The 25,456-nt window shown below is 40.0% G+C and overlaps 1 protein-coding gene across 3 annotated transcripts in view; it reads right to left on the bottom strand.

Annotated features, from left to right (window-relative positions):
- NELL1 (neural EGFL like 1) overlaps positions 1-25,456 on the bottom strand; it is an 881,356-nt gene that overhangs the window by 46,032 nt on the left and 809,868 nt on the right. For all 3 annotated transcript variants that reach the window (XM_007457631.1, XM_007457632.1, XM_007457633.1), the window contains one exon: positions 425-618. In XM_007457631.1, coding sequence (XP_007457693.1) covers positions 425-618 — 194 coding nt within the window. The remainder of the gene's footprint in view (positions 1-424; positions 619-25,456) is intronic.

The raw sequence follows: 25,456 nt of genomic DNA, 5'->3' as shown, positions 1-25,456 counted from the left end.
GGATGACGTCACCAGAAGAGTGAGCAAGTTCGTGCAGATGATCATTTCAGAGAAAGAGAAGTTTTAATCAGCAGGACTGTAGAAGTGAGGGTTGAGGGCTCGTTAAAGCTCTCACCCAGCTGACCTTAAAGGCACTGCCAGCTCTCAGCGGGAGGACTAACATCAGCTTCTCTGCCCTGCTCCCCCCACCCCAGGGGTTCAGCAGTCTCTTTGCAACCCTATACCTCACTTTTCATTCCAAGCAGGTCCCCCTGCCACTCAGCAGCATCATTAGCTGTAGCTGGGATTAGAACAGGAGAAGACTTTTCAGGAATCACGGGAGACCCATGACTCAACCACCTGGGGGAAAGACATGGGGAGGGAGAGCAGAGGGGGAGGGAGACAAAGAACAGTGACAACCTCCGCTGCACCACATTAGCCTCACCTTGCAGGAACAGACAGTACACCTGTCTTCTTTCAGAGTCCACACCTGCCCATTGTGCTTCAGTCCTCCTTCGTGGGGGCAGTCACCAGAGCAGGAGGGCCCAGAGGGACAGAGGCAGTCGAAGCCCCCTGCCAGGTTGATGCAGGCAGAATCATTCCAACAGGTATGAGTTCTTAAGGCACATTCATCAATGTCTGCAATGAAGAAAGCATGGAGCTTTAGACTCCAGTCAAGATGATCATTAGAAAATAATCATCACTTATAATAGCATTAGTTAACACTTTTGAGCGTTTGCCTTGTGCCAAGTACTGTGCCAAGCTGTTCACATGCATTATCTCATCTACTCTGCAAGGCAGCTAATGCAGCTGAGGCTCATATAAGTTAAATAACATGTTCACTGTCAGATAGCTAATAAGTGGCCAGTCTGGGACTCAAACCCACAGCTGTCAGACTCTAATTACTAAATTATCCAGGAGCAACTCTGAACTGCTTTTAGGATATTCTCAAGAACTATACCATCCAGAGGCCATAAATACTGCTAATTCGTTCACAGTATGGATACACCCATGGAGATCTGGGTCTTATAGAAAAAGTGTGAATAGATTAGCCACTGAGTAGGAAGGAGTGGGCAATTAGGGCAAAATGAGTGAGCAATTAGGGCAACCCTGAGCCAATTAGGCTGCCCCCAGATCGTGGGACAAGGTTGAAAGAAAAGGAAATAATTCTTGGAGGATGCCTTGCCGAATCAAAAACTCACCACCCTAATGGCTAGCAACATTTTTGCTCACACAAGAAAACGTCTCAGAGCTACAGTTAGGATATGGCATGAATGCTGATGAAAGACACCATATATTTTGCTGTTTTTCATTGACAGCCAAGTATGGAAGGAAAACATAAATCCAGTAGCCCTCCCTGACATTCAGGGCTCTGGTGACCTTAATATCTCAAACACATAGCTGTCCAGCCCTGGTTTGAGTCCTTTCCCTGCAGACAATCTATTACTGCACAAGGCAGCCTATTCTATCTTTGAATAACTCTTTTAGAAATGTCTTCCTTTTGAATTATGGTTTTCTCAGGGTATATGCCCAGTAGTGGGATTGCTGGGTTGTATGGTAGTTCTGTTTTTAGTTTTTAAGGAACGACCTTAATATCTCAAACACATAGCTGTCCAGCCCTGGTTTGAGTCCTTTCCCTGCAGACAATCTATTACTGCACAAGGCAGCCTATTCTATCTTTGAATAACTCTTTTAGAAATGTCTTCCTTTTGAATTATGGTTTTCTCAGGGTATATGCCCAGTAGTGGGATTGCTGGGTTGTATGGTAGTTCTGTTTTTAGTTTTTTAAGGAACCTCCATACCGTTCTCCATAGTGGCTGTATCAATTTACATAATTCAAAGAGTTATATACCGCAATGTTCATTGCAGCTCTATTTATAATAGCCAGGACATGGAAGCAACCTAAGTGTCCATCGACAGATGAATGGATAAAGAAGATGTGGCACATATATACAATGGAATATTACTCAGCCATAAAAAGAAATGAAATTGAGTTATTTGTGGTGAGGCGGATGGACCTAGAGTCTGTCATACAGAGTGAAGTGAGAAAGAGAAAAACAAATACCATATGCTAACACATATGTATGGAATCTAAAAAAAAAAAAAAAGAAAAAAAAAGGTTCTGAACCTAGGGGCAGGACAGGAATAAAGACGCAGACATAGAGAATGGACGTGAGGACGTGGGGAGGGGGAAGGGGAAGCTGAGACGAAGTGAGAGAGGGGCATGGACATATATACACTCCCAAATGTAAAATAGATAGCTAGTGGGAAGCAGCCACAGAGCACAGGGAGATCAGCTCAGCGCTTTGTGACCACCTAGAGGGGTGGGATAGGGAGGGCGGGAGGGAGATGCAAGAGAGAGGAGATATGGGGATAGATGTATATGTATAGCTGATTCACTTTGTTATACAGCAGAAACTAACACACCATTGTAAAGCAATTATACTCCAATAAAGATGTTAAAAAAAAAAAGAAATGTCTTCCTTACATTGAAATAAAATATATTATCTAGTAACTTCTACTTAGGTACTAGTTCTGAGGTCACTCAAGCAAAGTCTACTTGATTTTTCTTATGACAAGTTTTAAGGTATTTGAAAACATTAGCCATTTGTCTATCATGTCATTTGTCTTCTCCACTGATTAATCTACTGCCAAGTCCTTCAAATATCTTTCAGGTGACAATGTTGAGTTCAACACATTTTCACCAAAAGTCTGCCATGCACCAGGGTTCTTTGCACACTGGTACTATAAATGTTGGCAACGACTTATAAGACACTGTCCTCATGAAGGTGATAAAGGAGGAACACAGCAGTATATATATATAACTGTTGGTAGGCTACTGAATGGTAGGCTTGACTCCTAAGGCAGGTGAGAATAGGAACAGGATAAATTAACTTACTCTTCATCCTAAAATTCATGTTAAATATGTGTAAAATTGTAGGCATTTGTTTAAGAATTATGGAACTAAATTACAGAAAAAATAACTTAAGTGCCATTTCTCCCTAAAGTGCTCAAAGGCATAATATCAATTTTACTGCTAATATATATATATATATATATATACATATATATATATATATAATATACTATAGACATAGTTTCAAAGTTTTTCAGAGTTCTTTTTCACAAGTCATGTCATATAATTGCAGGATAGGAATAGTTATTTTCAGTTTACAAAAGAAGAAACTAAGTTACAGAGATGGCTAAGTGGTCACACAGCTAGTATCTGTTAGAGCAAAGACTGGGTCCTGGGCCTTCTGAAAGGTGCACTGGAGTTCTTTCCACTATACTGTGCCAACTCAAGGTCTAAAGTCTTCTTTCAGCATACTAGAATATGCTATGGTTTTATATACTTTCCACTAATTTGCCCTCTAGATACTGCAACTCATTTTCAAAGATAAAATATTACATGGATCCTCTTCAGCATTTTTAGCTGAAATTCTGAGAATGATACAATATGATTACTCAAAGTTTGCTAGAATTTAAAACTATTGTGACTTAAAAATAATGGAAACAAATGACCTATCTTCCCTTACTGACTGCATGCACTGACCTATCTTCCCTTACTGACTGCATGCACTATATTGGTATAAAACTTGGCTTCACAGCCGTGGTACAAAAGCAGAAGATGTTAAGGAATTCCAACAATACTTATAAGACCTAGTTCATTATAAGATTTATTTTTTTTGTCTTTGTTCTAACAATTGTAGGCTCAGTCAAGACATTTAGTTAATGAATAATTATTCCTCCTTTGAAAACTGTGGAAATGATCCCAAATTATGCTATCTAGATTCCAAGTCAACTACAATCAGACCTCAATTACTTCCTCATTATTCCTGGTCAACACATATGACCATATGGTGCTCCCGCCTAGAGGCCTCTCTCATCTTCCCAGCCTTCTTCCTCTACTCCAATTCTTCCCAACAAAAAGTAGCATCGAATGCGGGAGTCAGGAGGTCACTCATGCTCGAAACTCTTCCACTTAATTGAGTGCTTACTATGTACCAGTCATTTTGCACATCACGCTGTATGTCCTTGGTCACATTAAGTCTCTCTGACCCACATTTTTCAGCTGTATAAAACCATACCCACCTAATCTATTGTCTTTTGAAAATAAAACCAGATAACATAAAAAGTACTCAAAAATATTTGTTTCTTGATTTAATGAATGTAAATGATTAAGATCAAGTTCAACCCCTACCTCCTCAGTTAAGCATCTCCCAATATGATGCCAGTTTATAGTAATTATTCACCTTCTCTGAACACTCATTGCAATGATAGTTGGTGGTACACGGCTTACTGTTTAGGTATATGCTATCTTGGAACAATACTAAAGTGGTATGTTTGCATTATGCTCACTCCTCAATTTTTGCTGAAAGTAACAAAACATTGTCTTATACTTCTCTCATCACATTTACAATCTAGTTTGTATCTCTGAGATACAGATAGAGAGTAACTTGATGATAGCTAGCTAGGTGGCTCATCACATATATAATCATAAAAATAACATTCAGATTTCTTTGAACTCAGTTCAGATTTTCATCCTTATCACCAGGACTATTGCATTAGTCTCCTATCTGGTCTCAACTGACTCCAGACACTTCTCACTCTAATTCAGTGATTTCTTTGATTGTGGGCACAATGGAAATATTTGGAGATTGTGGGCAAAATATAAATATTTGGCGAGCCTTTTAAAAGTACTGGAGCCCAGGCTCACCACCACTAGAACTGGATTTAATTGACATACATTAGGCTCCAGACATCTGGGCTCTGTAAAGCCAGAGGAGAATCATTGCTTTAAATACCCTCTACAGGGTAGTGGTGTTCTAAAAAGCAAACCTGTCTGTGTCATTCCTCTGCCTGCCACTTCTCTGTGGTTCTCTGATGCTTATAATCTCCTGGCATACATATAAGCCCTGATTTAGTTCTTCAGTTTTTACCTTCTGTCTCTTCCCCTTTCTCTTCAAAAGCAATGGGTGACCTACAAACAGACCATGGTGTTTCCTCTGCCTGTGCCTTGGAACATGCCTTTTCTAATTATGGGAGTACTCCCCCCACCCATCTCTGTTTCTTAGCCCCTATGGAATGGGTGGGGTATAAATTAATTGATAAGGTAAGCATTTCCCTTTCTGTGCTATCTTCACTCCCATGCATTCTTCAAGATCAGGACCAAGCATCACCATCCCTCATTCTGCAAGTCAGTCACTATTGACTTTTTGCTTTCTCTGTACCCTGCACACACACAATGCTATCCTTGCATTCATCTCTTGGGAGCTCCATGTTTAATTTATCCATGGCTCATAGATAGATGTTGAGCTCATTGAGGGCAGGGACTAAATCTTTTTCCTTTTTCTCTTCTCAGTACCAAGTACAATAAAATATATTGTGGATGTGCATGCAATGTATCTATTTAACTTACTTAAATCCAGGAATTTTACAGACCAATACTACTATAAAGCCGACTCTGCCAAAATTTGGTCTTTGGGGTGTTCAGTAAGCATAAGACACAACCGCAACCCTTCCCTTCAGGGAACACATTTTATTATTGACTTTTCATCAGGAAAAGCTCTTGGGTCTAGTTCAAAGTACAATAAGTTCAGTGTGGTTTCAGTAGTAACCACACTGAAATAGGAAGGCCACCTTTCCTCCTCCCTCCACATCCCAGTTTCCTGTCAAATGCTTAAGGGGACAAGGGCAGAGAAAGACTCATCAACAAATCACCCCAGGAATTGTCTGGAAGATTAATTTCAACAGATCCACAACCAGTGGCTACAAAAGGATCTTTAATTTATGGTCTCCTCTAAAATCACCTCTAAATTGCCAATTAATGCCCAGCTATAATATGCTATTTTAACATTTGTTTATTTTGCATTTACAAAGTTACAAACATATTGGCAGTGTTTTCCTCTCATAAATTAATAAACCTGAGCAAAAAGGTGAACACACTTAGGGTGCACAATAAAAACAGGGTTCAAAACCTGGATTTGCTTTTACTCCTCCAGAATGAAAAGATTTCACAGTTGAATATAGGACCGTATTGCCTACAGAATTCCACGTAATTGCTTTACTTATGACGCAGAAATCTAATTCTGCTTCCATACAATTTAACAGATTTATGGAAAGCCAGATGTTAGCAATTATGGAAACTGACATTATTCATATTCTTGGTAATACAGACCTGTTTGCTCTGCACAAAGCCAGCTTAATCTATTATACATATCCCAAGGCATCCAAAGGGAAGAGGCACCCTATTTACATATTGCAACTGTTCTCTGCTGAGCGAACACAAAGACATTCACCCATGATACTTACCCAAATCATCAGACAGGCCTCCAATGACAAAGAGGCAATGAAACAAAAATCAGGCAAAATATTCCATACTCAAATCTATAACCATTAAAGTGTACTTGTTTTTTCTTATTGTAAGTAATGGCTCTCTGTGATTTCCTTGTGTTTCTCCTTGTAAATTCATTATTTAAATGCCCCATGCTAGGATGAGAACATTTTCAATAAAATCCCACAGCTAGGCTTACATTAGAACTAATTTTCTTGCACTGACATTTTCACAACTTCTGAGAACTATTATTATTGTACTCAATTTTGCCTAAAAAAAATCTAGTTGTGCCTAGATGATCTGCTTTGTTCTTTAATTTGAAGTTCTTAGGTTACTTGCACATGTAAAAAAAAAAAATACAATTCAGAGATGTTTATATCAACAGCAATCAAACCAATCCCAACCTAGCCGCAAACAATTTTCCTAGTCTTCAAGAAAAAAAGCCTCTGCAGAACTTTTAATAGCATAACACCTGTAATGGCACCTGCCTCAGGAGCTGAAATTTCTACAAGTTCATTTCAGAGATCAAGGGAAACAATTTTTTCCAATGGTTTGGTAGCAGTTAGGTCAAAGGAATGACCTTTTTCATTACCCCATCTTCTTCCTTGAATAACTTCTGAAACACATCTAGACTTACTTTCAAACTCCAGACAGGTGATATGTCAGAAAACAAAATTTAACCTGGGGTTTGAATATCCAGCTGTGTGTGTTCTGACTTGGAAAGCATAACCAGACATTAGCAGCTTGGAAACGAGAACAGAGCTTGGGGGTTTATTAATGATAGACAAGATAGAGCACAGATGCCACTCCCATAGCTAAAGCAGCATTGCTTCTCTTACAGTGGCAGAGAGAAAACTGCAGGAGAAAATACACATACTACACATCAGCAAAATACGTGAAGGAAACAAGTAGAGAAAATCTGAGGTCTGAGATGGCTTGCAAAATACAAGGTGAATGAGATTTTAAGCATAGGAAGTTTCAGGCCCAGAACGAGAGAGGTGACAGCCATGCTCTATGTGTGCCAGTCACATCACACTTTGGTATCACGTTCCCTTTAGAGCACAGACTATTAAGAGTGGGGCTGACATACTCAGGACACATCAGAAGAGGTCCACCAGCATAGTGAAGGGCTCAAACTCATCTCAACTGAATGAAACATGAGGTGTTCAGCCTGAAAGGTAAAGACTGAAAGAAGAGATCAGTGAGCTATAGTTTTGTCTATTTGAGATGCTATCATGTGTCTCTTAGGAAGAAGTTACAATGTCCCTCCAGCGTCAACGCTTCAGTCTTTATAGTTCCAGCTTCCAGCCTTTCTTGAGTTAGGAAGAAACCTGTCCTTGTGGTGGTTCTTTATTGCTCAGTGTGTAACTGTGTTTTTCTCCAATGAGTCTTCTCCTTTAACTGAGCAGACTCTCTGAGCAAAAGAAAGGAACACTTTGTCTCATCTCTCTCTTTCCTTATCGCTTCCTTAAATCCAGGTCTTACGTCCTAGGGCCTACAACCGGCAGCTCCCTCCATTTATGCATCTTTGTCCTCTCTTAAATATTTGCAAGCTTCCACGTGACTCTCTTTTCAAAGCCTAAATCCTAAAGGTTCTCATGATCATTAGTTTGCAAAAGCATGACCCTTCATGTAAATATTGTTATTTTATTTCAGTCTAAGAGCTCTCTACTTGATCCTTGTGGGATACGATGTTGCCTTATTTATCCTCTTACCTCTCCATTCATCCAGTCACTAATAATCAATCATCAATCACTTAACTAATTACATATATTTATTGAGCATCTACTCTAAAGACTGGGGTGCTAAAGACTGGGGATAAAATGGGTAAAGGATACAGCCCTTTAAGTAAGGATCTTATAGTCTTCTCCCATTTTTAAAGTTATTAACATTTTCCAAGGTTCCATCTCTGGTCATTGGTTCTCTTTCTCCTCAATGGAAGCAGTATAAGATACCAATTTAAAGTACTTAAGCTTTGGCATTCAGCAGCTGTGCGTACAAGTTAACATGGCCTGTTGTCCTAATTTCCCTGGGACTGAGGGGGTGCCTGAGATAGGTGACTTTCAGTGATAAAACTGGGAGAGTTCTAGGCAAATGGAGCAAATAAGCCAACTGCACTCCAGTCCTACCCCTGCAACTTATTTACCCAACATCTGGAAAATTTACCTAACATCTCTAAGCCTTAGTCCTATCATTTGAAATTGTGGATAAAAATACATGCCCTGGGATAATCTGGTAATTTGAGTAAGCACATAATACAATGCTTATCATATAGTAATTGTTCAAAAATGATCAGCTGTTGTTATTGTTGTTCTTGTTTCTTTATTTTTTTCTCTCCTGGATTCCATCTCAGCTTATGAATTCCATTGCACTATCTCTTCAGAATATACCTGAGCTCTTATTATGCAGCCATCCCACACCTTCATCCGTTTACTGAGGGATTTCCACTTGAATTCTGAATTCTCACACATACTCTCATAGATTTGATCCGTACTTTGGCCAGCCAAATCCAGAAATGCTAACACTCCAAGTTCTCTCTGAGCCCTAATTGGTAAATCCGGTGTATTAAGTGACTAATACCAAAAGAATATAGTTTACTGACACTTTACAAACTTGCCTTGGTCACTGACTATATTTTTTTCTAGGCTGTACAAATTAAGGTGTTTTAGTGCAGATGAAGAAAACAGTTCCTTCTAGGTATGAAAACAAGAGTAGAATACAGGCAGAGTAGCCTCCTAAATTAACAAAGTTGGCTTGCTTTTGCCATGAACAAGTCATGCTTCTTTAACTAGTGATTACATCTGTTTAAAATCAGTACAATTCTGAACAGTGCAGAGAATAAATAAAAAATCTATAAATATTGAAATACTATCCAAAGAGGATTTTACTGCACAGAGAAGCTACAGGATTGATGCCAACAAACTTAGATTTATATGTTTTTACATATCTGCTTATGGGTAGGAAGGTAGGTTGTGTTATCGCTGCATCTGCATCACAGAGAGTACAACAGAGATGTTTTTACAAATTACTAAAATGCCTAACACTGGGCTATGCATTACACATTCTATTGTTAGATTCATTTTATTGCTTAATCTCTTTAACAAAATTTCACCCTCAACTGAAAAGAACAACACTCCGGCCCTTCAGTTTTTTTTCTTTTTTTTTCTTAACATCTTTATTGGAGTATAACTGCTTTACATTGTTGTGTTAGTTGCTGCTGTATAGCAAAGTGAATCAGCTGTACGTATACATATATACCCGCATCCCATCCCTCTTGAGTCTCCCTTCCACCCTCCCTATCCCACCCCTCTAGGTGGTCACAAAGCACCAAGCTGATCTACTTGTGCTATTCGGCTGCTTCCCACTAGCTATCTATTTAACATTTGGTAGTGTATATATGTCCATGCCACTCTCTCACTTCATCTCAGCTTACCCTTCCCCCTCCCAATGTCCTCAAGTCCATTCTCTACATCTCAGTCTTTATTCCTGTCCTGCCCCTACATTCTTGAGAACCATTTTTTTCTTTTCTCTTTTTAGATTCCATATATCTGTGTTAGCGTACAGTATTTGTTTTTCTCTTTCTGACTTACTTCACTCTGTGTGACAGACTCTAGGTCCATCCACCTCACTACAAATAACTCAATTTCGTTTCTTTTTATGGCTGGGAAATATTCCGTTTATATATGTGCCACATCTTCTTTATCCATTCATCTGTCGATGGATACTTAGGTTGCTTCCATGCCCTGGCTATTGTAAATAGAGCTGCAACAAACATTGTGGTACATGACTCTTTTTGGATTATGGTTTTCTCAGGGTACATGCCCAGTAGTGCGGATTGCTGGGTTGTATGGTAGTTCTATTTTCAGTTTTCTAAGGAACCTCCGTACTGTTCTCCACAGTGGCTGTATCAATTTACATTCCCACCAACAGTGTAAGAGGGTTCCTTCTTCTCCACACCCTCTCCAGCATTTACTGTTTGTAGATCTCTTGATGATGGCCATTCTGACTGGTGTGAGGTGATACCTCATTGTAGTTTTGATTTGCATTTCTCTAATGATTAGTGATGTTGAGCATCCTTTCATGTGTTTGTTGGCCATCTGTATATCTTCTTTGGAGAAATGTCTATTTAGGTCTTCTGCCCATTTTTGGATTGGGTTGTTCGTTTTTTTGATATTAAGCTGCATGAGCTGCTTGTATATTTTGGAGATTAATCCTTTGTCAGTTGCTTCATTTGCAAATATTTTCTCCCATTCTGAGGGTTGTCTTTTGGTCTTGTTTATGGTTTCCTTTGCTGTGCAAAAGCTTTGAAGTTTCATTAGGTCCCATTTGTTTATTTTTGTTTTTATTTCCATTTCTCTAGGAGGTGGGTCAAAAAGGATCTCGCTGTGATTTGTGTCATAGAGCGTTCTGCCTATGTTTTCCTCTAAGAGTTTGACAGTGTTTGGCCTTACATTTAGGGCTTTAATCCATCTTGAATTTATTTTTGTATATGGTGTTAGGGAGTGTTCTAATTTCATTCTTTTCATGTAGCTGTCCAGTTTTCCCAGCCCCACTTATTGAAGAGGCTGTCTTTTCTCCATTGTATATTCTTGCCTCCTTTACCAAGATAAGGTGACCATATGTGCATGGGTTTATCTCTGGGCTTTCTATCCTGTTCCATTGATCTATATTTCTGTTTTTGTGCCAGTACCGTACTGTTTGATGACTGTAGCTTTGTAGTATAGTCTGGGAGCCTGATTCCTCCAGCTCCGTTTTTCTTTCTCAAGATTGCTTTGGCTATTCGGGGTCTTTTGTGTTTCCATACAAATGGTGAAATTTTTTGTTCTAGCTCTGTGAAAAATGCCATTGGTAGTTTGATAGGGATTGCATTGAATCTGTAGATCGCTCTGGGTAGTATAGTCATTTTTCGCAATGTTGATTCTTCCAATCCAAGAACATGGTATATCTCTCCATCTGTCTGTATCATCTTTAATTTCTTTCATTAGTGTCTTATAGTCTTCTGCATACAGGTCCTTTGTCTTCTTAGGTAGGTTTATTCCTAGGTATTTTATTCTTTTTGTTGCAGTGGTAAATGGGAGTGTTTCCTTAATTTCTCTTTCAGATTTTTCATCATTAGTGTATAGGAATGTCAGAGATTTCTGTGCATTAATTTTGTATCCTGCTACTTTACAAATTCATTGATTAGCTCTAGTAGTTTTCTGGTGGCATCTTTAGGATTCTCAGTGTTCCACAGAGAAAAACAGTAGCCTTGAAAATAGTCACAGCTCTGCGATGGCTTTTTTTTTTTCCTTTGTGCTTAGTTGGGTTTCACCTGCTCACAGCGGGCCACGTGCAGAGGCCTCGCACCTGGCTCTTCTGGCCGGAGTTCCTAGTGTGGAATCTGCTCTTAGGTTTTATGTTACCTATATGTCCTTTATGTTACCTTGTATGCTTAGCTGGGAATGTACTTTGCTATCTTCGTTATTCGTTCAGAAGTAACATTGTGGTCTTATTTATCTTTGTGTTTCCCACAGCACCTTTTACAGTGCCTTTCGTCTACTTAGACGTGCATAAACAGGTGTTAAATTTGAATCTGATGGACCAACCCTCATCCTTTGGGGGCCTCAGTTTTCTCTTTAATAAAATATACGGTTTATATAAAATACTTCCCATGGTCTTGTCCATTTTCATCTTTATATGATTACTTTTCACCTTTGCAGGACTGAGCTTGTAATTCCAGTGTTACAATATGACTGGTGACAAATGGAGAACAGGAATGGAAATGAATGGAAGAACACAGTTTCAGGATAACAAAGAGATTTCTTAGAATTAAACCATTTTCTTGGACATTTACTGTTTATTGAAATATCCCTAGTCTCTCTTAATGAGTATTTGCAAGCAGGTGCTGAAGAGAGAAAGTAGTGAAGGGAACGGCATGGTTTTCCTGTTTCATTGAAGCCTGGCAATGTTACCCTTAGTGACAGATATGGATGGGGAATCCAGCCAAGTGAAAACCAAAACTAACTCTCTATTTTAACAAATCATTCTCTCAAGCAAGTTGACAGATGAGAAATAATTTCTTCTCTTCCATTCCAAGGAAAGGCTGTAGGCACAGAGAGGTTACAAAGTAAATTCATTTACTACTAGAAGCATCCTGCAACTTACACAGAAATCAAAGGTCAAACACCATTGTCAGTGGTACAATTCAAAACCGGGTCTCAATCTAAATAACACGAGATTCAGGTTACAGACCCTAAGAATTCAAAGACGGTCCATGTCTCTTACTCATTGTCTCTTTTTACCACTCTCTTTATTATGGTCCCTGATTTCTAGGAAGGGGTCAAACCTTTCCCAAAAGCTTTGTCCCAGCAGCAGGCAAGTTAGGACATTGATCTAGGACAAAGATCTGGGTCACCATGCCAAGAAGGGCAGTATCTACAGAGAAGACTAACATGCTATAAATAAATCTTAATGTGACCTCACGGTGTCTTTTCTTGGATGATTCCTTCCCTTTCATCTTCTTTCTCTCTTCATATTTCTTCTCTTAATCAACTGATTTGGTAAAAATAGACTTGGGGCTGCCTCCTGTTTTTGAAGGGATAGTCTCTGGAAAGATCTAGAAGGCTTTTGGGAGAGTCAAAGGAAAAATGAGGCAAACAGTAGGCAACTTGAACCCACTCTGCCCTAGACTTTTGGGAGGCAAGTTCTGTTTATTTTGAATTTGTCGTTCTGTGTTTTCTACCTTACAGGAGATAAAACCATAAGAGCCCAAACTAAGTTCGTTTCTAGTGAAAAGCAAAGGAGCCCATAGATAAAGATTCTCTCCCTGAGCAAACTCTAGTCAGGCTCCTCTGAGCCCTTTTCTTGACTAGGCCTCAACCTGGGCCTCTAAACCCTGCAGACTCTCAGCACAAATAATTTTGTCCACCCCACATGAGAAAAATTAACAAACACTAGCATAGTTTCTAACAGCTCAAGGCAGCATCAATACAGTAACGGCTCCAGTCCCTTTAGGGTCCTGCATGGGAAAGCTCAAGGTGGCAAAAGAATTTTCTGCTGTTCCCGCTAACACCTGAATGAAGATAGATAGGCCCCCATCACCCCTCCCAGTCTCTGTAGGAGAGTAGAAACCTAACTTCAATAACAGCTGGTTAACAAACCCAGATGGGATTCATATGGACCAACACCTTTTTCTGCTTTTTGTAAATTTCCACTTCCTTATTTCTACTCAAGCCCCCACTTTCCTCTTTCCAACTCCCTCATTTTCCTTTTAGAATGCCCAGTCACATCTGTACACCCTCATTTTCCTTTTAGAATCCCGAGTCACCTCTGCACAAATCTAAGTTGAATTCAATTCACACTGGACCCTCTTTTCTATTGCAGTAGCTTACTGCTGATTAAAATCTGTCCCTACCACTTGGAGTCTGATTTTATTTATCTTTGACATGACTCAGGCTGCTCGAGTATAAACAAAAGGAATTCTTGCAGTTCATCTGTGGTCCAGCTCAGCTCCTCAGAGTAAGCAGCAGTTAGGGTCAGTGTCCTCATTAATAATAGAAATGATTGCTTTGAGAGTCCTTTTATTAATTCAGTTATTCAACAAATATTTACTGAGCACATATGATATGCTACACACTGTTCTAGGCATTGGGAATACTACTGCAAACAAAACAGACAAAATTCCTGCTCCTGGGACGGTAAAATTTTAATGGAGCAGGCAAACAGTGGATAATTCTTTACATGTATCGTTTATAGGAACCTGCGGATGCTTTGATATCCCAGCCATGACTCATTTTATTGAGTCATGTTAACATGTCTTTATGAAACAGATTTCTATCTTTTTATTATGTATAATAACAATAATTTATTATACTCGTATACACTGTACTCCATAGGGTTTTCAAAATCCTTTCAAATCATGATCTACTCTGTCCTTTCAAAAAAACTTCTTAGAATGTTAGCATTACCATGTTCTCCCATTAAAAGAACCAAGCAGAGGGTCAAATGATCATTGCTTCTCAAACATTTCTACCGAGTTTATCTCTATGGTAGGAAAGAGGGAATGCTCACTTTTCTGAATCCTGGACATACATAAAGGGGAAACCATGGGTCTGAAATGTATTTGAGGTTTCATATTTTCTATTTTAAAAAACTATTTTTCCTGCTAGTTTTTCAATCCAGCCATTTAGTCAGGATTATGATAGAGAGATCATTTTCCCTTCAAACCATTGAGCAAAGCAAGACTCCTCATCTAGCTCTGGGTACCCTTTCAGCAATACCTGTACCCCAGTATAATAAATTCGGGAACATGCTCAGGGCTTACAGCTAGTAAGTTTCTGAGTTACGACACAAACAGAGGCATCTTTACTTCAGATCAGGCTTGTCCCACATCATCACATGATGGCAGGCTCCCAAGTCTGTAGAAAACAAACTTCCTGCAAAGACCAAATGGTAAATCTCCAACACAGCAACCAAGACATAGACCCTCCAAATACGAACTAATGCTCACTATATGTAAAAGGTAATACCGAAACAACGAAGGCAAGGTCCCTCTTTAAAAAAAATTACAATTAATTGAAGCATACAGAATGCTCACCATCCACCCCACAGTGTAGCTTACTCAGCCCTCTCCATTTCTACTGCTTGGACTATTACAGTAGCACCTTCCTGTTTTCCCTGCCTCGGCCTCTTCAAAGAGAGACTAGATTCATAGATCACACCATCCTCTCACTATCTCAAGGGCTTTTTAGCAGGAAAATGACCCAGTTTGAGCTGCTACAAGGTAATATTTCTAGGAATTGGCAGAAAATTGAATTTGAATCAATATTTTACTTATATGTATCCCTAAACTAACTGCTTTAGTAAGTCATATCAATTTCTCAGCTGAGAACTTTTACTCACTGTGTGGCAGAGAACAGACCTTTCTGTTCTTCATCTTCTCTTTCTGTAAAATGAGGAATCATACCGAAACTGAAGAGTTGTTGTGAGAACTACAGGCCAGAATGTTAGCACACAGGAGTTGCTTGATAATAATCATGATCAAAAGCCATCTAATTCTGATGGCCTCACTTTTTTCAGAAGAAAGACATTCCAAGCAAAAGGAACAGGAGAAGCAAAATTGCACAGATGTAGAAAATCACAATGATACATGTCTGATAGAGGGTTTGAAACTTTGTGGGAAACACTATGCTATTTACATAGCTATCTTTTATATTAAAAATAGCTACTTAAAAAGTATCAGGGTTGTCGCCACAAAATAGATGTTTCAACAACCTTTAGAGACACTAATATTTATGAAATAATTCAAAACTTTCAACTCCTCAGCTTAGAACACAAGACCCTTCCTAATCTGGTCTCTACCTTTTATTTCCAGGGCTCCCTTCTTGCCATTCCTCACCCATAACATGACCATATATATCATGTGCTTCATCCACAATGGAAATCTCACCATCCTTTGAACATAATTAGATCTCTTCCATGATTCTGTCTCCAATCAGACTACTATTCCTGCCTGGAATACTTAATATCTACTTTGCCTGGAAAACTTCCTTCTCATCCTATAGACCCAGTGAAAAATATCATATTTTCTGTGAAAAATTCCCATATACATTGCCATCCCCACATACCCCAACCCTAAGAGGAGTTAGTCAATTTTTCATCAGTCTATCTATTTATCTATCTAGCTATCTATCTATATAATCTATGATAAACAGTTTTTATTGTATGGAAATGTGTTAGAGACTTAGGGTTTACTGCCTCTTCTGAACACACAGAGAATTACACTTCCCTGAACTCATGCATTCAGACTGGGCTGTACAGCTATTTCTAGCCAATGGCTTGTAAGCAAACATAATGTGTGTGGCTTTCAGGTCAAATAATTTCAGCAAGAGACCCTCAAGTGCTGGATCCTGATGTTTAAGCGGTGGCTTTTACCTTGCTGGAGTTAGTGTCATTCTGAGATCCGAGTGAAAAATATGGTTCTGCTTCCTCCAAAAGATGCATGTACACACGTATACACATACTTGCATACAGATTCAGGGCATTCATGGACCCCTCTGAAGCCTTTCAATGAAACAAAAAACCAAACTGGTTTTCAAACATGAGTGGGCATCAGAATCAACTAACGGGGGAAGCATTAGATCACCGGTCCACTCCCAGACTTGCTGATTCAGTAAGTCTGGGGGCAGGTACAGAATTTTCATTTCTAACAGCTTCCTAGGTGATGATGATCCTGCTGGTCTGAGGATCACACTTCTAGAACCTCTGCCCTAAGCTACATGAAACTGAGTTCACAGGAGGTAATGTTAAGAAACTATTTTTAGGAATACCCCCCGTCATTCTAGTGTCAGATTTTGCATGGTGTTAGCCCCAAGATCCTGTGTAGGAGGAAATCAAAGTGCTTCTGTTGTTGCCTGATCTTTGTAAAAATGCCAAGTTCATATTGAAAGAGAAGACCTTAAAGAAAACCCTAATTGCATTGAAAAGTACTTATTTTAGGGAAAAATATCACTTTTTCTTTGCAAATCATACAACTGTTACTCCTTCTGTATGAGCCACTGCACGACCCCCCCCTCACCCCCACCCCCCGCCCCGTCTCCAATACAGCCTTCCTCACAGCTGCCATCCGACTTGCTTCCTTTTCTCAGAACTCCCACTGGGCTGATTCATGCAAAGTAGAATTGTCATGGAGCACCCCAGAGACCTGCATCACCCCTCTTTACATCCCCAGAGCCTGAAGAGGCAACTGGCTTCTAATTACTCCTTCTGAGTTATTGTGGCCTGAGACATCAAATTACCAAGTCTTCATTTACCACAGTGGAAAGGAAAGCAATCTTCTTGGTATCATTTAAAAAAATTTCAGGTTAGGCTGGTAATACATGAAGGAGATAAAATACTTATTCAAAGGAGAAATATGTTTGTCAAAAACATAAGGACTGGGACCATTCAGCTTAGGGACAAAACAGCTATGCCCCAATAAGCCTTTAGAGGATCACTCAGTACAGGACAGTAGAGTTGAGTGATTTACATTTTCAATGATCACAGGAGAAAAAGAATGCAAGAGACAAAAGCTCATATATTCAAATGATTTTCTTATAGCAAAATTAAATAATAATATAAAAAATTGCTGGTACTTAAAGGACAAGCATTATGCCCAAAAACATTTTGTTGCAGAACTGAAAAAAAAAAACAAAAACAAAAACCCTCTTTTGAACAGCACATTATTCAATGATACTGAACAAATAAGGTTTTCTAAACATTGTTAGAGTAGGCTACATTCATTTTTTCAGTTGAGTTTTCAGTCAGCATATTCTGCAAAGTGCCAAATCCATAGGATGCCTAGGAGGAGAAAAAGGGTTTAAAGCCAAATAAATTTCTGGACACTCTCAATGTAAAGGCTCTGAAAAGTCCTGCAGTTGATAAACCACCTTAACTCTATTTAGAATTTCCCAGATGTATTTACTAGTAAAGCCTTTGCTGCAAAATATCCCAGCATTAGTGCCCTAAGATCCAGACTTTGATGAATGCTCTCTGTTGGAGGCATCAGCCCAGTCTGGTCTTAACCACTGATGTCAACTTCAGGGAAAAGGAAAAGCTTCAATTAGTCACAGTCACTTTGTTCTTGCTCTCTTTTGCCAGGCAGAAACCGGGCTCCAGTCAAAAGTATAGGCCTACGAAGCAGAGCTGTGCTTTTTAGTTCAATGTAGCTGGGGACAGGAGATAGCAAACAGCCACACCTCAGCAGCTGAGCAGAGTGCGAGCCAGCTGCAGCTCTTCAGGTATGCCTGTCTTTCTGACTCATAAGCTCTGGATCTTCATGACTGTGACCTGATACCATGTAGCAATATTAGAAGTTCCCATAGCCTTGAGGCGACCTCTCAGAAGGGGAACACACTGATGATTGATATACTCAGGTGACCTCTTAGATGGCCATCATCCTAGATCTCTCTCTTTTGTTCAGATATGTGATGACCCCCCCAGAATACACTGGTATGGAGTAAAACCTTAGTTCCTTCTGTACACACACGTAAGATAAACTGAATTTAAAAATTATGGACTTTATACCAGGTATGTATCTATAAGCACACAGTGAAGTAGAAAAAGAGGCAATTATCTGAATAATGATCACTACTCACACCTTAATTTAATCCTTTTGTAAATTATCTACAATTAATATACAATTGACAGAGGCCATTGGGGGAGTAGAAAGAACATGGGCTCTTTCACACCTGGCTGCGCTGCTTGATGTGTTTCTCCTCATTTGCTACCTACAAGGGGTTTTTGAAAGTGAAATGACACACCGTTGGCATTCAATAAATAAAAATGTGGCTTTTATAGTACCATTTTTTGCAGCAAGATTTTAATGGGCAATAAAGAAAGCAATATTCCTGTTGCTTAATATTTCAAAAATATTAAACATGTACACAGTTCCTAGAAAGGACGTTGATTAACCCTTTCTGGAAGAAGCAATCTACCAGTTAATAGCTGGATCACCATGGGCAATTTGTGGAACATCTGTGCGCCTCAGTTTCTTTGTCCATAAAGTAGAGACTATCAAAATTCCCACCCGATGAAGTTGTCTTGAGGATAAAATGAGTTAGAAAATGTGAAGTTTTTAGAAGAGTGACTAGAACATGAAGTCATCAATCTTCCCTATTATTAATGTTTATTTTTTATTTTTATAGCTATAAACCACATAAACCCTTCCATCCTTCAAGTCCAATCACTGCCCTGCACTCTGGTGTGACTGTTCTTTGATCCTCTCTAAGCTCTCTCCTCCCTAATTACCTGCGTACGGTGTTGACCCTATAATTTTACGGTTGATTATAAGATTATAACCTGTATGAGAATGCTATTGGTTGTTTCACGTATGTTGATTTCTGTCTCCAGCTTGGTGTTTTAAAGTCCCTAGGGGTGAGTTCTCTGGATCCTTCGTATCCCCTAACTTAGTGCTAAGACCACAGCAGGCTTATTTTTGTGGATAGAATAAGTATAACATGGCAATCCTTGTGAAGATTGTGAAGTTTTTTTTTTTTTAATAGTTTTCTAGTTTCCCTCCTCTTCATTATCACCCAGGTGATCTTCACTTGGATTAGAATTGAGGTCCCTGGCTCTCCATGCACTGTGCATTGCTTCAAGGCATGGCTCCAAGTTGTTTTATCTGTTCCATGGCTGGTCACAGCTTCCATTAGGAAGGTGTTTGTCACTGAAAAGATACTAATCAGGGCCAGGGGTGGCTTAGAGGATAGACCCTATCGTTAGTTTGAGGTCTGTTAGAATAATTCCCTGAGATGTCTTGTTTCACTTCCAGAGCTCAAGTGGATAATATCACATAGGCCTGTTGTGTCAGCCCAGATAGGCAGAGGGTGATCAATGGACTTTGCGTTCACGCCTGAGTTTAGTGCGATGAATGCTATTCTGACATCATTTTGTGAGATAATATTTTTGAAATGTTTATCACCAAAGCTGAGGAGGAACATTTGCCTTCCTCGAGAAGTCCCCAAAATATATCCAATTTAACTTACAGTTAAACAGCTCCAGGCTTATATATGCATGGCTGGATTTGAAGGGGAGCAGGAAACTTGCAGAGGGTCTGATGGGACACATTTCTCATCTGATTTAACATTTGCAACTGTGTGTTAATATCCACTGTAAGGCCCTTTCTGGGGGACCCAGAATATCCCCTCTGTTAGATGGAGGGAAATGTTCTTATCCTCTCCACCCTGTGTTCTGTCTATACCAATCTTATTCCATATCCATTCCATACCCAGGTGGTGTCTGTCCCTGGTCTCTCTGTCCATTTGAAGGTGGCAATTTTGTGCCAAGCATCTGAGCTCCCCTGAGTCCCCAGACCACAGCCCCCCATACTTCACACCACTGCTAGTTAGATGCATAAAGCTATTTAAACAGCGACATGGCCAGGTGGTGTCTGCCTTTGGGAAGTCTCTTAGATAGTTCATTACTTGGATGAAAACCAAACCTAAAGTTCTTTGGCAACAAACATCAATTCTGAAGTTAATGAGAGATCATTTAAATATTATCAAGGAAGGTTGGGGCAGGAGCTGTTTCAATGAAAATACTTTATGCATGGGTGGGTTTTATTGTTTGGCAAAGAGAAAATCCAATGAGCGTTCCGAGATTGCTGTGTATGCCTCTGTCTCTGAAACTTTCTGAGCTTGAAATACTCTGGTCCACAAAGATGCTTTCACCACCCTGGCATATCTCTGCTCTGGAACAGAGAAAAGGCACATTTGAGCCTTTTTGCTTAAAGACTTTTTATGCGAACTCGTTTCAGATTAGACCAGTTCATATAATCATGCTTTCCTTTTTGCTCTGCCTGTCAGGATATTCATAAACGTCTTTGTTAACTCTCATGGTTAGTATATTTTCTGTATTTTTCAAATATTTTTATTTTAATAACCCTACTGAATGTGTGTTCTTTGTATATACTAATTACTTTCGAGCGGCGGCGGACAAATGAATGAATGAAAGAACAAATATAATTAGTTACAAATCTACTTACCACCGTTTCTCATACCCTTTATTCCCCACGCCTTCCTTTCCTTTTCTACTCTGGATTCATATCATCAAAAAGGCAGGGAAGGTAATCGCATCAGTGGATAGCCAGGTGATACTACTGTTAAGGCTAAGATGCTATCAGATTACCTGTCAAGAACCTGCCACCTTGACATCCTGCCCCTGGTCTAGCAGGAGGGCCCGAAGACACAGCCCTTGAGTCCCTCGGATAAAGCAATTCCCCAATGCTCTTGATTCAGACAGAATACAGCAACTCTGTCTGGGTCTCAGTTATACTCCCTCATTCTCTCTTTGCCTTGTCTCATTGACCTCTAGCTGCTCTGCTTAACAGCTCCTCTGTCTGTGGCTCATCACAGGTCTCCTTTCCAGACAGCTCTACAGTGTTAACATACTAAAAGCAGAAAGAAGATTTGGGATCAAAGGCACCTGGATTACAGCCTCTGTGTGCCACTTACTGGCTGTGGAATTTGGGACAAGTTATCTTAATCCCTGGGACCTTATTTCCCTCATCTTTAAAATGGTGACAGTAAAAGGGCTTCCCTCCTAAGACAGTTGTGAGAACTAAATTATGTAATGCATGAAGTTCCCTGGCACATAGTGTAGGTGCTCAGTTCATGATAATAGCTCACATTTATCGAGCACTTAAAAACACAAGTGCTGAATGTTTTTTTCCTATGTTAGCTTATTTAATCCTCACAATTACTCCACAGCAATTTATGAGGTCAGCACTTCTGTAAATTGCTCAGTGCCTGGCAGAAAGTAAGCTCTCAATAAATGCTGGCTCTTATTAGTATCACTGTTGCTGTCTTCATTTGACAGATGAGAGATTTAGGCGAAGGGAAGTTAAATGTTGACTATTATCATCTACTACTTGCTAGGATATTGGCGTATAGGAACACTTATATGACAAAAAATTCCACCGGGAAATATTATTTTAATCATTGTACGCTGAGGAAACTAAGGCTTAGAGAGAGAGGTTAAATAGTTTGCCAAATGTGGCTCAGCTAGAAAGCGGCCCAGCTGGGATTTGAATCCCAACAATCCTATAAGTATATACTGGAAACCTGCCTCTCCTGTATCACACTGTTACCGGCTAAGGTTTCATAATCCTCCACCCCTCGCAGTGAGGTTTGTCACAGGGAGCATCTCCAGCTTCTAGCCCTTTTTTTTTTTTTTTTTTACCCCCCCAGAGCAACGCAGCATCAAATTAAATATCAATGCGTGCCATTTTTATTAGGCATCCAGAGCATCAAGATCCTGGTGATGGATAACAATTCCAAGGTGGTCATACCTTTTTTTTTTTTTTTGCGGTACGCGGGCCTCTCACTGCTGTGGCCTCTCCCGTTGCGGAGCACAGGCTCCGGACGCGCAGGCTCAGCGGCCATGGCTCACGGGCCCAGCCGCTCCGCGGCACGTGGGATCTTCCCGGACCGGGGCACGAACCCGTGTCCGCTGCATCGGCAGGCGGACTCCCAACCACTGCGCCACCAGGGAAGCCCCCTCTAGCCCTTTTTTTTTATCTCCACTCCTATAAGAACTAGACACTGGGCAATGACAGCAGGACCCAAATCATTCTTAGACCATTTCAATCAGCCCTGATGCTTCAGTCAATAAAAAGTGAACTCTCCTTCCCAAGAGATTCCAGTGGAACATTCTCTGGTTGTTTTATGTTGCTCTGCAAGTTCACGTCAGTTGCAGCAGCTGCTCTGACAAGTAAATACTCACTAGGCTGTTTACAGTGACCAGAAAACAGACTCCAGAGTCTGGGAACCTGCCTCACACAACCAAGTCCCTTTAGAGGACGCAACAATGGGAGGCCAAGAGGTGCCGCGTCCCATAGGAAGAGCTATATGTTATCCCCGAGTCCGTCAACAAAATGGATTTTACCAGGATTTGAAAATTTTGTTTGATAACAATAAAGACAAAACTGCATGAACAATACAATTTAATTCAATACAAATCTATAGGAGATACAAAAAGACCTCAGCTGTACTGCAGGCTATAAAGAACTGATGACAACAACAAACTTAATCTGATAAATTCCATACAACACGTGCAAACACATGGCTATGAGAACATAGGAGAGGTAGGCCTTTTATCTTTACTATTAGAGAAATATGACAGTGGTTCTCTATGTTAATTGACTATTCTTTCTAATCACTTGTAGACCTTAACAAAATGACCTCAATCTATCCCATAACAGACCAACTGAATCAGATTTCTCCAGGTGTGTGATGCCCCATTATAAGTTTTTTTTTTTTTTTTTTTTTTGCGGTACGCGGGCCTCTCACTGCTGTGGCCTCTCCCGTTGCGGAGCACAGGCTCCGGACGCGCAGGCTCAGCGGCCATGGCTCACGGGCCCAGCCGCTCCGTGGCATGTGGGGTCTTCCCGGACTGGGGCACGAACCCACGTCCCCTGCATCGGCAGGCAGACTCTCAACCACTGCGCCACCAGGGAAGCCCTATAAGTATTTTTAAAAAGCTACTCACATGAATCTACTGTGAAACACATTTGAGAATCACTAGTTTAGGGTGTAAAACTTCACCAGGGTTTTGACAAGTGGAAATGGGGATAGAGGGATGGTCAGGGAAAAGCATACAAGCAAAGGAGTAAAGAGTGCAGGGTTTAGGAAGAGTGGAAGAAATATTTGCGGAGGCTTGAGCATTCCCGTGGGAGATGAGAGCGAGCAGAGGAAAATAAAGATTCAAAGTCAGAAGCAAGATCACGGAGACAGATTGACATCCAAGGGAATTTGAATCTCATTTTCAAAATATGTAAAATCCTGCTCTTTAGACAGGGCATTGTTGATTATACATTAGTTTTCATTTCTAAACGACCCAGATAACTGTGCCGAGATAAAAAGGAACTGCTCACAGCTTCTATGTGAAAAGTGAGAGTCACTGAACTCCCACCACTGCATCCAAACACAAAGTGCACCAGACCCCACAGTAATAAGGCATCCCTGTCATCTTCGTCTACAAATTCCAGCTAGCAAACCTGTGTGTGCCCATCTCTCCTGGACTTATAAACATATACAAGCAAATGGGACAGAAAGAGGGAGATAGAGGAGACTCTGATAAACTTCTCAAGAAGGGCGATTCCGTCTGTCTCTGCAATACCTAGACTAATCATTTCTTCAATTATATGATCTACTTTAGCAGAAAGCGGCAACAGTAAATCTTGCAAGGGTGCTGTTCTTTATGATGTTAGTAATGTTCGACGTTTCCAGGAACTGATGAAGTCAGTAGAGCGGGTGTTAACCTCAGCTATCAAAAAATGGCTTGGAGTATCAGGTGACTGTTGCCCTAAAAGCCTATAATTGCCATATTTTAGATTCCAACATATGCCATCCCTGCTACTGTCTGGGGAAAAAGCATAGCTGAGTGCATGTTGCTAAAACACATAAAAGAGGTTTTTAAATGATTGTTTTAGATGCTGCTATTTCTTTTAAATGTAAGCATTAGTAGCTGATGTTATTTAGGGCTTATTTTATGTGCTAATTTTCAGTGCCATTAAGATAGGTTATTATGATTCAAAATATATCAAGTTATAAATCCTTCAAGAACAGAGATATCTTCTTTATACTCATATTCCCAGAAGACTTAACCCAGTACTGGTGTAATGGTTGTTCTTAATAAATATTATGTTTCTGAAACGAAAGACTCACATGATTTTGTGATATTTAACAGCTTACGTTACTCACTGCAATCTACACAACTAGTTGTGTCAAACCAAATACAAAATAAATTTGACCTGATACAGTTTTATCTATTCCTTCAATCATTTGACATATATGCACTGATGCCTAATTTGTGCCTACACTGTGTATACATGATGAAATGTGTGTACAGTGGTGAAACACATACAAGGTCTCTGCCCTCAGAGAATCTGTACATTTGTGGCAGGAGACAATTACACATATGTATATGCACAATAAATTTGTAAACAAAAAAAATGCCATAAAAGGTATAAAAGAGAGTGATATAATGAAGCAACTACCCCAGATAAAACAGTCAGGGAGAGTCTCCTCAAACAAGAGGCATTCAAGCTAAGAATTAAATGAAAAAATAAGTCCACATATAACAAATTCTGGGGCTTCCCTGGTGGTGCAGTGGTTGAGAATCTGACTGCTAATGCAGGGAACACAGGTTCGAGCCCTGGTCTGGGAGGATCCCACATGCCGTGGAGCAGTTAGGCCCGTGAGCCACAACTACTGAGCCTGCGCGTCTGGAGCCTGTGCTCTGCAACAAGAGAGACCGCGATAGTGAGAGGCCCGCGCACCGCGATGAAGAGTGGCCCCCGCTTGCCACAACTAGAGAAAGCCCTCGCTCAGAAACGAAGATGCAACACAGCAAAAATAAATAAATAAATTAAGAGTTAAGACTTCAAGATATTCATACAAAAAAACCCCAACAAATTCTGGAGAGGGCGTGGAGAAAAAGGAACCCTCCTACACTGTTGGTGGGAATGTAAATTGGTGCAGACACTGTGGAAACAGTATGGAGGTTTCTTAAAAAACTAAAAGTAGAGTTACCATATGATCCAGCAGTCCCATTCCTGGGTATATATCTGGAAAAATGAAAACTCTAATTCAAAAAGATACATGCACCCCAATGTTCAGAACAGCA

This window comes from Lipotes vexillifer, unplaced genomic scaffold (genome assembly GCF_000442215.2).
Source record: "Lipotes vexillifer unplaced genomic scaffold, Lipotes_vexillifer_v1.1 scaffold505, whole genome shotgun sequence".
NCBI classification, from domain to species: Eukaryota; Metazoa; Chordata; class Mammalia; order Artiodactyla; family Lipotidae; genus Lipotes; species Lipotes vexillifer.
This window is presented reverse-complemented; position numbering and strand designations above follow the sequence as displayed.